The following is a 13637-nucleotide window of genomic DNA, read 5'->3' on the forward strand; positions in this document are numbered from 1 at the left end:
TCAATATCTATTTAATTAAATTATGTTGTGAATTTACTTGGAAGTGGTTTAACATTGTCTAAAAATAAAGCGTTAAATTAAATTTTTTAAAAGTAAAAAATAAAAAATTTTATTATGAAAATGTTATTTTACAATTTAATTTTTGATATGAAAAAAAAAACTGAGATGCATTTTTTTTAATTTAAAATAGAAATAAATTAGTTTTATATATTTTTATTAATAAAATAATTTTTAAAATTAAAATTTAACATTAATAAATTAAAAATTTTGACAAGTTAGTTTATTGCATTTTACTTTTTATTATAATAATTTCATTTCTAAATTTTTAATAATTATAATAATTCAATCACTTAAATTTTGAATTTTTTATTTGTAATTTATTAATAATAAATTTCAATAAAAAAAATTAATTTATTAATGAAAATATATTTGAAATTTTAATTTATTTTATATTAAAAATTAAAAAAAAAAAAAACTAAACTGCTGTATAATTACTGTTCCAACGGACTTCACATTGTTTCAACTTCTAGCGTCCTCCAGCAAAGTGCAGTGAAATAAATTAGGGCGTGCTTGATTCAATTGTTTGATATATATATAGTAGTTGGGGGAGTGTAAACAGTTGAATTAAGCTGTTTGGTAAATTCTTAAAAAATACAGCTGAAAACTAACAGAAAACTATCAACTGCCTTGTTTATTAACTTTACATGAGTTGTTCATGGACTGAACATTTTTTTATTATTTTTGATAAAAATATCCATAAATATAACCTTTTTTTCTCGAAAACAATAATATTATAAGGATGTTAAAAACACACTCTTTGAATAATTCTTAAGAAAATAAATAAATAAATAAATAATATATATAATTATATTATTTTATTTATCAATTTTTACAAAATTTTTATAACAGTACAAGGTGAAATAATTTATTCAATATTATTAGAATTCATTCTTCCTATTTTTAATTTATCACTCTAATCTCATTTTCTGTGTAACATATATTTTTTTAAATTTCTTCTTAAGTTATTAAATTCCATTTTTTAGATTATTTTTTTATTTATCTATTTCAATAACAAAATAAATAATATAATATAATAAATTAATAATTATATATTTATTTTAATAATAAAATAAATTCAAAATATACTTTTATTAGTTATTTTACATATTAATAACAATAGCTATAATTTACTAAATATTTAACATAAATCAGCTATAATTAATTATCAGTTATCAGTTATCAATTAACAGCAACATTTATCCACTATTAATTATCAGCTACACTTAACAGTTAAATCAATCAGGCTCTTAAAAAGAAAGAGAGTACAACTTGTATCATGATTAGATATAAATTTCATATAAAATATAATTATATTATTAAATTTATAGTCTTAGAATAATTTTGATTGTTAAATTAGTAATAAAAAATATATATTTCCTAATTCAGCATATATTTTTTTTTAAGTAGATGATGAGAGGAATAGAGATTTAAACGTTGTTCTCACTTTTCTTTGTTTGGCTTGTTTTCTCTTAGAGGCTAGTCTCCTCTTTTGTCGAGCTAAGTCAGTAGTCTCCTATCCTTCTAGTGGAGGACAACCCTCCTTCCCCCATTTGGAATGGGTCTTCCCTCACCCCGTTGGGTAGGGCTGTAGATATTTTTGAGTTTTTGGTTTGCAAGTTTGGGGATTGACTGAGAAAGTTTAAAGGAACCTACAAGAATTTTGGTTCTCAAGTTTCAACAACAGGAGGGCTTCTCCTCTGTGGTTGTGTACTAGTGCATGGATAGAGGTTAGTCAATGACTTTCTTCTTCGATTTAAAGGCAGTATTTGCTTGGGATTGCTGGGGTACTCGTTTAGCTGTGTGAATATCTATTGAAGATGTTACTAGTGCCATTCTCTTGGGCATCCAATCTCTTAAAGGTCGAAGGTGCAAAAGTGCTTTGCCCCACACCTAAATGTTCCCCTTGGCTTAGATCCACTATTCACTAATGGCTTTTCGTTCTTGTCTTAGCTAAAGGTTGCTTCTCATCAAATGGCAATGTTTTGGGTTTGAAATAACTATGTGTAGCTTGTTGTGATTCTATTGAGCTATTAAAAACTTTCTTTCGCTTGCTTCGGGAAGGCTTAGTAATGGGTGGTTGGGTGATGGGCAACAACGTCAATTATCATATCCAAATCTTTCCTCTACCTTGTTAGATCTATTATCAGGTCAAGCCAGAAGACTAGGGTTTGTTTTTGTATGAGCCTTAGGGCTATTTTGAGTTTGATTTCGACTTAAGCAACTTGTTATGACTCTTTAGTTTTTAGTGTATTCAAGTCTTACCCTTTGTTTGGATTGATGGAAATAGATAGAAGAGAAAAGAAATGAAATTTAGTTTCTATCAATTATCTTATTTGGACATCAATTTGAAGAGAGAAAAGAGGAGAAAGGAGGAGAAAGGGGGAGAAAATACATTTATCCTCTCCATTGCATATGCCCTAAAAAATTTCTCTCTAAATGGGAGGATAATGGAGAGAAATTGTTGTTTTTTATTTGGAAAGTACTTTAACATTCTTCAATTACTTTAGTAAAAAAATCACCTCTTATGTTCCATTTCTGCTCCTAAAGTGTCTCTCATATTCTATTATCTTTGCTATTCATTTTGCAGCAGAAAACTATGTGAAAATGCTTCATTCATCATTTTTTTCAATAATACTTTTAATAAGTTTTATAGTATAATTCAGTTATGAGTTCTACCATATAAAATTTACTTTATGCTGTAAGTTGTCTAAATCAATATTAGAATTTCAACACTGAAATTAAATAAATTTAAAATCATAATGATTCATGACTCTTCACCCTATTCTCTTTTCCTTGTCACTTTATGACTACTTTATTATTATTTTTAATATGCGATACAATCAGCAGAATTTAACTTCTTAAACTTCTTTTTAATAATTCAATATTTCATATGTAACTTAAGTATAGATAAATATGATCAATATATACATGGAGTTTAATTTTCTTTATTATATAAGAAAATATCTAGGGGTATAAAAGATATTTTTCATATTTTCATTTAATAAAAAAATTTTATTTTTTTCATATTTTAATAATTTATCCAAATATTATGAATAAAATTAAATTTTTTTCTTTTCAATTTTTTTTTTCAGTATAATTTCTCTCAATTTCCTTTTGGGCAAATAAAATTATTATTGAATTCGTCCCTATTTAATTGAGCTATGTCATGTGATGATTGTTTTAGGCTTTTTTGCTCATGTAATGATTATTATTGTTTTTTTTTTTTTAAAAAAAACCTTTTATTAAGTGATTGGAATGCCTTTAGCCGCCAAATGAGTGTAACTAAACTAGGCGATTGCGCATTACTTTAGCTTACTGCAATCAAAGGGGGTAAAAAAACTACCATGAAGTGGTTGGTGCGCATAACGCATTCGGGTGAACGCAATGGCGCAAGCACCAAGAAGCCGCCCCAACGAATCTTGTCGGATCTTTTTTTCAGCCGCCAGATCCAGTGCAGTGAACACGTCTTTTAAATTTTAAAAATTCCTAGTAATATAGTCAATAAATAAATAAATAAAATCACAAGAACTTAGAAAACCTATATATAAAATAGAAGCTCCAGCTTCAGCTCCTCCTCCTCCCTCCATCCTTCCCATTTCAAACCAGAGAGAATAGCGCGGACATCAACAGAAATTCCCTTTACTATTTTTCTCATCAAATTTTCTCTGCGTCCAAACACATCACATTAATCCACTTCGATCCATTCCATTCTTCTTTTCTTTTCTTTCATCACATTCAAAAATAGCCACACCGCTCTTTCTTAACACAAATTCAGAGTTAAATCCGATTTCTCTTCCGTAGGATTTTCATTTCTTTTTCTTTTTTTATTTCCTTTTATTTCACTGCAATTCCGCTCCTCTTTTGCAAATTCTACGAGGTTATAGCCATTTACTGGATTTCTGCCTGATTATGATTGCATTCGCCTTTTTTTTTTTTTATTTGTGATATGATTTTGTGTATTGTGTTTGCAGGATTTGTGGTTGTTTTCTGGATATGGTGGACGATAGTGGCTGAGGAGGCGCGTCGTGTGGTTAGTTTTGAGGTTTCACATGGATTCGGCGAGGAGTTGGCTTCAGAAGCTTCAGCCGCGGGACAAGATGAGGGCTTCTTCTAGGAAGAAAAATACGTTTGATGAATGTAAAGATGAGGAGAAATCGCCAGAAGATGATGAATCTCTTTCCAACACCACCAAGCAGAAAGTTGCTGCCGCTAAGCAGTATATTGAGAACCATTATAAGGAGCAAATGAAGAATCTCCAGGAGAGGAAGGAGCGGTATGCCTCAATTTATTCTTGAAAGATTCAAAGATAGATACTATTTAGTTATCCGGTAATGATAATGGTGAGGTTTTAAATTTGAATGTGAAATCGTCTAAATGTAGGCTACAGAGTGGCTTTTGAATTGTCATGGAGTGTAGAAAATTTTGGGATTGATGGAAGCGTTAAATCTATTGTAGATATTACAACCGAAAGCATTTTTAATTGTGATTTTATTATATTAGACGAACGATACTGGAAAAGAAGTTGGCTGACGCCGATGTGTCGGAGGAAGATCAGAACAACTTACTTAAGTTTTTGGAGAAGAAAGAAACTGAATACATGCGCCTGCAGAGGCATAAAATGGGTGTTGATGACTTTGAATTACTGACAATGATTGGCAAGGGTGCATTTGGGGAGGTATGCATCTTTTGCTCTTTTTTTCAGTGATAGAGTGTAGCGTTTGCTATCTTTTCTGGATTTTTTTTTTCGGAAGGCGGTGGTTCTTGTCATCCTTTTTATTCGGTATGTATTTGCCCTTAGCTTATTGGTTCCATCCCCTTTATTTTATGTGAATGGCTATATAAATTGTTCCTGCTGAATTATTACAGATTTCAGTTTGTTAATGATAGTCAATATCTTTCTCGTCATATTTATATTCTTTTAATTCATTACTTGTATCTGGCAATATGTTATTGTGTCTGGGTGGGCTATTTACTGACTGCAATCTAGGTTCAAAATTTTATCCTAGAATTTTTAATTACTGCTGCTTTTTTGGCAGTAAGTTTATAATTGACTTTAATTTTGGTTTCTGGGCAGGTTAGAGTTTGTAGGGAAAAGACAACAGGTCATGTCTATGCCATGAAGAAACTTAAGAAATCAGAGATGCTTCGTAGAGGCCAGGTGTGCATTTATCTTCCTTGCCTGATGATAACACTCAAGTTTTGAGAGTACATTTATTGTTAGTTGGCTTTGCAATCTTTTCTAGGTTGAGCATGTGAGAGCTGAAAGGAATCTGCTTGCAGAGGTTGACAGCAATTGCATTGTAAAACTGTATTGCTCTTTTCAAGATGAAGAGTTTCTGTACCTCATCATGGAATACCTGCCTGGTGGGGATGTGATGACTTTACTTATGAGAAAAGATACCTTGACAGAAGATGAAGCTGGATTTTATGTTGCAGAAACAGTGTTAGCTATTGAATCTATCCATAAACACAATTACATTCACAGGTTTGTGGTTAAAGATAACAATGTAACTGCTCTTTTATGTGTGCTTGAGAAAATGATTATATTGGACTGTGAATTACCTTTTGTTTAACATAATTTCTTATGTTCATGTTATAGGGATATCAAGCCTGATAACTTGCTACTTGATAGATATGGACACTTGAGGCTGTCTGATTTTGGACTGTGTAAACCATTAGACTGTAGTACCATCCAAGAAGGGGATTTTTCAGTAGTTAACAACAGTGTTAATGGGACTGGACAGAATGAAGAAAGGCCTGAAGCTCCAAAGCGCACACAAAAGGAGCAACTACAACATTGGCAGAAGAACAGAAGGATGCTTGTAAGTTCTAGGCTGCTATGTGTCTAAATTCTGTGTTTGTGACTTTCTGCGCATGTGCACATTTGTGTTTTCTCAAGTTCGCCAGTGTTTTATTGAGTTTATGTATTGGCATAATCAAATTTTAGGTCGATGGTTTATTTTGTCAGTTGCTTTATCTGTTTCTTGGTTATTTGAGGGACATGCCATCTTCAAATGACAATCTGTATTGTTCTATTTACTCAACGAAGAAATGCACAATACAGTTTATGTTGGAAAATTTTAAATGAAAAATGCTATTTTTTCCCTATTGTTTAAATGAAGCATTGGATTTATTCATATTGCTTCCTCTCTCCCCTCCTCCTCTCTCTCTCTCTCTCTCTCTCTCTCTCTCTCTCTCTGGTAATTGTCGATATGTGGCCATTGCAGGCTTATTCCACTGTTGGTACTCCTGACTATATTGCTCCAGAAGTACTCCTGAAGAAAGGTTATGGGATGGAGTGTGATTGGTGAGCACTCATGAAAATTGTTCTCATGGGGCATTTAGAATTAGATGTGATATTTCAATTACTTCTTAGAGATTTTGCTTTCTTTTTTGTTTTTAAAATTAAATTCTGTTGGATATGTTGCCTACTTAATCACATTTACATTACTAATAATGCCTTTGAATGTTATTGGCAACAAAGAGATTCATTTAGTTGCCAATGCTAATTTTTGTTTAAAATTTATACTCTGGCACTAATGGTTTTTTATTATGAAATCACAGGTGGTCACTTGGTGCTATTATGTATGAAATGCTTGTGGGGTATCCACCTTTTTATTCTGATGATCCTATGTCAACCTGTAGGAAGGTACAATGAGACATTCCTAATTTCCTCTTTCGTTTATCATGCTAAATCTTGTGATATTTTATTTAATTTGTGCAAGTTTGCTGCTCACTTTGAATGACAGTGGGGCTTTATACAACATCTTCTCGTTGATTCATACACATGAATCACATTTATTTCGATACTGAAATAGTTTCTAAGCTATTTCCTTCATTGAAAAGTGATTGATTACTATTATCAGGTAGAATATGAAAGTAATTTCCTTAGTGCACCATAGACAACCACTTTGGAGTCAATTTTACCCTTATAAATTCCTTAGATTGTACATTACTCATCTGTGTGACATTTAAGATCACACTTTACTATTTCTTGCCTGCATCATTACTTAAAAGTAATTAGAATTAAACTGGCTGCAGTTATTGGAGGCTAATTTTGAACTGAATATGTATTTAAATGTGTGGATTCCTAGAAGCTTGTGCATCATTTATAACTTGTATAATGTAAGGATCCATATCTTTGCGAAGGTGCATCTTGCTGGATGCATATCATAGTTGATCTCCAGTTAAATTAATGCATGTTCCATCCGCATTTATCCAGAAGGGCACTCCCTGCACTTTTTAGTGTGACAAGTTGTGCTTGGAAAGCATTGATTTGATTGGTTTCCCAATTCTTTCACGCCAGATCTTCCCCCTTTATGTCCTTAAATATATTGTAAATTTTATTTAGTGCCCTTTTGTCTTATCTTAATTAAAATTCTGATATGGATAGATGCATTTATCTTTCCTGGTGCTGGTTACTTGTGAAGACTGAAACCACCCCTGCCCCTTTCCTTTTTTCTTTGTAAATTAAGGTTCAAGGAACCTTTAAAAGAGGAAATAATAGAAGAAAATTAATTTTATAATATTATTGCTTTTTGTGTAGATAGTAAATTGGAGAACCCATTTAAAATTTCCAGAAGAAGCAAAATTATCTCCAGAGGCAAAGGATCTTATTAGCAAACTCTTGTGTAATGTCAACGAGAGATTGGGATCAAATGGCGCAGTTGAAATAAAGGTGTTGTATGGTGTGTCCTTTTCTGAATACTTGGATTGTTAGATAAGTCACTAGCAAACATGTAGAATTACCTTTCTGCTTCTGCTTTTGCAGGCTCATACTTTTTTTAATGGTATTGAATGGGATAAGCTTTATACGATGGAAGCTGCATTTATACCTGAGGTCAAGGATGAGCTGGATACTCAAAATTTTGAAAAGTTTGAGGAGGTATTGATATGTTTCTTTTTCTTAGTGAGTTTATGAATAATTTTGTCAGGGCTCATTTTCTCATTATACCTATCTTCTTTCTGCTTCCTCTTTCTCAGCAGGCTGCGAACCAGACTCAAACTACTACAAAAACTGGCCCATGGAGAAAGGTCAGTTAAATGTACTTATCCTACTTTTGCTGTTTTTTTTTTTTTTAATCACCTTGCACATGACATTATTGTCTGCATTATATCAGATTCTATTGTTTACTTCAGCTATGAAGCTTTGTTGATTCATTTGAAATATTATTTGGCTTTAAAGTGAAATGGAGAGTTGTTATTTTGATGCTAAAGCAATAAAATTTGAGCTACCGGGGTAGTTTCTCTTCCAAGTATTATGTGAGAGTTGTTAATGGGCTAGCAGTTGTGATGAGGAAGGATTGTGACTAATGCCTAAAACAATCTTTGCAGATGAGTCTTGGGTTTTAAAGGTTACTTTATTTTTTAGTTATCTTTATTTTGTTTCTTTGTGTTTGAATGTGCAAGTAGGATGATAACATAAGAGGTATGACTATGGATTTTGAGTTTTAGCTATTGCACGGAATAATTATTCCTCATTTAAAATATGGAATTGCTATTCTTATTTCCATCCTATTCCATGTTTATTTCATGAATCAAATGAATCCTTTATGTATCTTGCTGGTCTACTAAATGATACTCCCTCTGTCCCAAAAAGGTTGCCACTTTCATTTTCTCACACAGTTTAAGAAAACATAATTAATACTGTGCCAGCTCACATCTTTCATTTCGTTCTTCCTTTTATAGCCTTCATTATTTTCAAAAATAATTGTCATCTTTCTCTTTCGTTAGATTTTTGTTTTTTTGAAAACATATAAAGTTCCAATTAATATCACATTTTACAATGGAGTTAATGAGGGGTAGAATATGAAAATGACTCTAAATAATTGACTTCACAAAAATGGGCATACTTTTTGGGACATCATACAAAGGAATAGTAGACAACCTTTGTAGGTAGAAAATGCATATAGTAGAAAATGCACCCACATTGGTATATATAAAATTTGTAAGTACCCTTTTAAAGCTAGGTTGAAGTGTGAGGATTGCATAAAGTGTGCCACTGAGGTTAACGCCTGTTTGGCTGAATACATTGAATTGAGGAGCTTCATTTTGTTTGATTTCCCCTGGATTAAGTATTAATGGATCCATTTTGATGAACTTGTTTCTAGTTGACGCAACGTGAAGCTCAAATAGAAACACACTTCATGCACAAGAGTGAAAATAAGGAGAGAACCTTTGCAGTATTTTTATTGATAAAAATCTGTCTCCAAATTACATGTAAATAAGAGTATTTATAGTACTTTTAGACTCCTAAACCTAATAGGAATGTAAAACTACTAAATAGAAATTTTAGATAAACTAAAATATAATAAGAAGATATAAACTAAATAGGAAAACTAAATCCTAAATAAAGTAGGAAAAATATTAATAAGTTCTAAATAGAGTTGGAGATTTTCTAATTCATTCTAATATAATCTCTATAGCTGCTGGAAGTTTTCCCAAGATGTTTTAGATAAATTAGGACCGTTGCAAATTAAAATTAGTTAAAAAAATGTTCTGCCTTGTTGTCCAAGCCACGCATCATACTTTCCCACTTGAAAAAAAACTCGTCATTGAGTTAAAATAACTTGTAACGATCCAAAAACACAGCCATAACAACTCTAGCACTATTCTCCTGCACTTAGAATAAATCCTCCCTCGAAATTTGAAGTTGAAGAGAATGAGAATCTTCATTGGAGATATGCACCATATAACTTTATTGGATGGAATCAATAAGATTGACATGAACAAAATGGAATTGAGGATCTTCATGTTTTCCTTTGTATCTATGAGAATATCCATACAAATAAAATCAAAGGAAATAATAGAAATTAAGGAGTTGGAAAAGCCTTCGATCTCCAGTGCTTGATTTTCTCCAATCTCTAATATTGGCTCCATGTGTTGCTTTTCCTTAACTTCCATTGAAGTTTCTAAGGCTTGATATCTCACATTTTCAAAAACACATCCTTGACACTTTTCTTCCTTATCTACATCAGTGTTAGCTTCTAGAACAGTTGGTCCAATGATTTCCAATTGAAGCTCATCATCTTCAACCGTAACAAAAGGAAATTCAATTAAAGTTTCAGGTTCCAATTCTTCAAATTCAGGCTCATCCACTTCAAGTTGTATTGTTGAATCTTGAAGCTCCTTTTGTTCTTCACTTTCTTGTTTCACAACCAAGAAAGGATTTGGTTAGACCTTCTCTTCGCAAAGTTTTTGTTGGAAAAAAAATTGCTTATAATCTAGAGGCAAAAATTCTTATTGTAACAAATACTTCATTATAAACCATGTACGAACTAACCCTTTCCTTTCTCGCTTCCTTATAGATTGTAGCCATTCGCACTAAGCAGAAGCACCATCTTTCAACCAATAAGCCACCAATTGAACTTGTTTTTTAGGTGCTTTATCCACATGGTAAAAGAACCTATCCACATTTGCAATCCAATCTAAAAATTCCTCTATATTAAGATCCCCATAAAAATCAGGAATATCAAGATAACCCATGCTTCTTCTCCTATTACCACCATACCATTGACGCCTATTGAACTTGATTGTTTCATAATCATCTTCCTCATATGAATCATCATAGTAGATATATTGCCTACGTGCAAAAATTGGTTAATAAATAGGATCACCACGAGCTACACCATCTCCTGGCCTTTTTTTATCAACACAATTCTTGTTTGTTTTAGTTTCCAAAGCACCAAAATGATCTACAATTCCTTCGAGGCGTCTCTCGATACGCTCGAATCTAAGATCCATCCGTCGCTCCGAACGTCGCTCTCATCGTTGCAACGTTTTGTCCCTATGGTAAAGGGCTCTAGTTCCTCGATCACCGTCGCAAGACTCACTGTAATCGCCACCTTCGTCAAGGTTAGCCATCTTGATTGGGGCGATTTCCCCACTCTGATATCACCTGACGCGGCATGAAGCTCAAATAGAAACACACTCCATGCACAAGAGTGAAAATAAGGAGAGAAATCTCTGCAGTATTTTTATTGATAAAAATCTGCCTCCAAATTACATATAAATAAGAGTTTTCATAGTACTTTTAGACTCCTAAACCTAATAGTAATTTAAAACTACTAAATAGGAATTTTAGATAAACTAAAATACAATAAGAAGATAGTAAATAGAAAAACTAAATCCTAAATAAAGTAGGAAAAATATTAAGAAGTCCTAAATAGAGTTGGAGACTTCTTAATTAATTCTAATATAGTCTCTACAGCTACTGGAAGTCTTCCCAAAATGTCCTAGATAAATTAAGACTGTTGCAAATTAAAATTAGTTAAAAAAATGTTCTGCCTTGTTGTCCAAGCCCCGCATCACTAGCCTGCATGGTTCTTGGTTATGTGAGATTCTCATTAGTTAATGCATGAGAAGCATCAACAGTTTTTGCTTAGCTTTTTTAGCGATCATCGTTATCTTGTTAGTATTTGGTTTCTGAGGAGTCATGGTTCATTTTTTCCTTTTTATTTTATTTTCTTCTCACATTCTGGACCTTCTATTCTGCAGATGCTCTCATCTAAAGATGTCAATTTTGTGGGCTACACATATAAGAACTTTGAAATTGTGAACGATTATCAAGTGCCTGGAATGGGTAATCTTGCTTTTTCATATGCATATAAGAAGATTATGGCTTTGCTATGTGTTCAGTTTCAGTTTTTTGGTGGTGGGATTTTTTTTTTTTTTTTTTTTTCGGTCTGCTCATGAGTCCAATTTATAAGAGTATATGGGGAATTCCCACATGTGCTTAGAGCCTTGAGCACATTACTTAGAAAGGGTGGAAATTTTACTAATGTTTTCATGAATAAAAGCTTAGCCACGCGTACCTATATTTGTTAAATGTGGATTCTTTGTTTTCAACATGTTATGTACATAATGTATGTAACAAGAAATATTCTATAGCTTATTTTAAAATGGGCCTTATATTTTACTGCAATTTGAATATAAATTTTATTTGATGGATATTCTATACCCATCTTCTGCCGATTTTTTAAAGCACTGTGGCCTGTGCTGTGTTTTCTGCTCTTTAGAAGATGAGAGAGAGATTTGAGCAGGCCAATGCGGCCCTACATAATTTCAATTCATTGAATTGTTTGGTTGTACTATAGCCTCATTGTTTTGGTCTCAAATCAGACTTGTCAAAATTTGCACTACTCCCTTAAGCATGCAGATGCAGTGCAAATTCTGTATTGAAACTAGTGCATGCATCAAATGTGTGTGCTCACCACTCGGTGAGAACCTTTAAACAAAATAATAGAGCATGAGTTGTCCAAAAAAAGCAACACTTCATAAAAGGAATTGTAACTTCTGCAATGATTTCATGAACTGTCCTGCTTGGTTTCTCTTTATAGGAAACCGCCAAAATATTTCTTAAGGTTATGTTCATGTGTTGTGTACTAAGTATTTTAAAATACAAGATATATGCAAAATACTTAAAAAATGTGAAGGGCTGTGAATAGGCTTATAGTCTTTTGTCCCTTGAATTTAATTCTGATTGTTTGTTTTGCCTTATTGAGCTTGGGTAGTTGCAGTTTAGAATTGTATTTTATGGTGATCGATCCGTTTGTTTCCTTTTTCTCCTCATAGCTGACTTGAAGAAGAAAAACAACAAACCAAAGAGGCCATCAGTCAAGTCGCTCTTTGGTAGGCCTAGTTCTCCCTTAATATTTCTGGAAATCATTTGTTATGGTCTTTATTTACATCATCCATCTCTCATTGTATCTTGTTTCTCAAATCTTTTGTGTTGCTTTACTTGAACAGAAGCGGAGTCAGAGACATCGAAATCATCCGATGCTAGTGAACAATCTGTTCAAGGGAGTTTTCTGAACCTCTTGCCTCCGCAGCTAGAAGTATCTGAAAAGCAGAGGGATTCCCTCTAACCCTGCCAATGTACTGTCGGATGAGGAGCTCCATCACGTTAACCAACTGCAATTTGACCTCCAATTATTAGACTTCATTCTAATGTTTCTCTCAACATTTGGGTACGTTGCTTTACTGACAGTTGCGTAAAGTCAATCTCAAAGGCTTTAAGGAAGTTCTGGGTTTGGGAGCAACTATTTAGCTTTCACCCAGCTTGAGGAATAGTTTATAGAGATTGCAACAAGAAAGGATAAAAGAGTAGGCAAGATACTAATTAATTCACTGTTGGAATGTAATTTATTTATTTTTACCGTTGGCTAAAAAATGTTGTACAAAATACACTCCTTTTAACTAATCATTTATTTGATTATATTTACATATATCTTAGTAATATTATTAAAATTTATATAAAAATATTAAAAATATTTAAATTTTAAATATTTTCATTCTCAAAATAAAAATATTGTTATAATCAAATAATTATCTTCTTAATATTTATGAAATATTAATTATATATTAAAAATAAAAAAAATATCATTTTAACAAATTTCTTGTATTGCTATAAATAAAAAAGTAACAACTAAGTAAAATTTTATTTATTAAATATAAATTTAAGTTTTAAATATTAAAAATTTCAATTATATTTATATTCAAAAAAAATTTTAAATTAGAAAATAATTTTTAAAGGGTTAAGAAGTCGTCTGGTTATCTAAATTTTTTTATTTAGTCAA

The 13637-nt window shown here is 32.0% G+C and overlaps 1 protein-coding gene across 6 annotated transcripts; it reads left to right on the forward strand.

Annotated features, from left to right (window-relative positions):
- Positions 1 to 1498: 1498 nt before the first annotated feature.
- Positions 1499 to 13286, forward strand: LOC110652127 (uncharacterized). 6 transcript variants are annotated; one of them, XM_021806373.2, is made up of 14 exons: positions 1499 to 1787; positions 4032 to 4333; positions 4561 to 4735; positions 5135 to 5218; positions 5304 to 5545; positions 5660 to 5882; positions 6288 to 6367; positions 6625 to 6709; positions 7607 to 7738; positions 7832 to 7945; positions 8044 to 8094; positions 11557 to 11641; positions 12634 to 12690; positions 12808 to 13286. In XM_021806373.2, the coding sequence occupies exons 2-14, from the start codon at positions 4110 to 4112 to the stop codon at positions 12924 to 12926; spliced, it is 1671 nt and encodes a 556-aa protein (XP_021662065.2). In that variant the 5' UTR covers positions 1499 to 1787; positions 4032 to 4109; the 3' UTR covers positions 12927 to 13286. The 6 variants fall into 6 exon arrangements, with proteins under 6 accessions (XP_021662065.2, XP_021663339.2, XP_021663338.2 ...); XM_021806374.2 differs by lacking the exon at positions 1499 to 1787 and adding an exon at positions 3475 to 3937 and having other exon boundaries at positions 8047 to 8094; XM_058149795.1 differs by lacking the exon at positions 1499 to 1787 and adding an exon at positions 3477 to 3857.
- Positions 13287 to 13637: the final 351 nt, after the last annotated feature.

Source organism: Hevea brasiliensis, chromosome 7 (genome assembly GCF_030052815.1).
Source record: "Hevea brasiliensis isolate MT/VB/25A 57/8 chromosome 7, ASM3005281v1, whole genome shotgun sequence".
Classification (NCBI taxonomy): Eukaryota; Viridiplantae; Streptophyta; class Magnoliopsida; order Malpighiales; family Euphorbiaceae; genus Hevea; species Hevea brasiliensis.

Bases quoted from the DNA above. Each gene is read 5' to 3' on its own strand.
- LOC110652127 (XM_021806373.2), top strand. From the start codon at position 4,110: ATGGATTCGGCGAGGAGTTGGCTTCAGAAGCTTCAGCCGCGGGACAAG. The intron at 4,334-4,560 runs GTATGCCTCAAT...TTATTATATTAG, and splicing joins CTCCAGGAGAGGAAGGAGCG to ACGAACGATACTGGAAAAGA. The intron at 5,883-6,287 runs GTAAGTTCTAGG...TGGCCATTGCAG, and splicing joins AGAAGAACAGAAGGATGCTT to GCTTATTCCACTGTTGGTAC.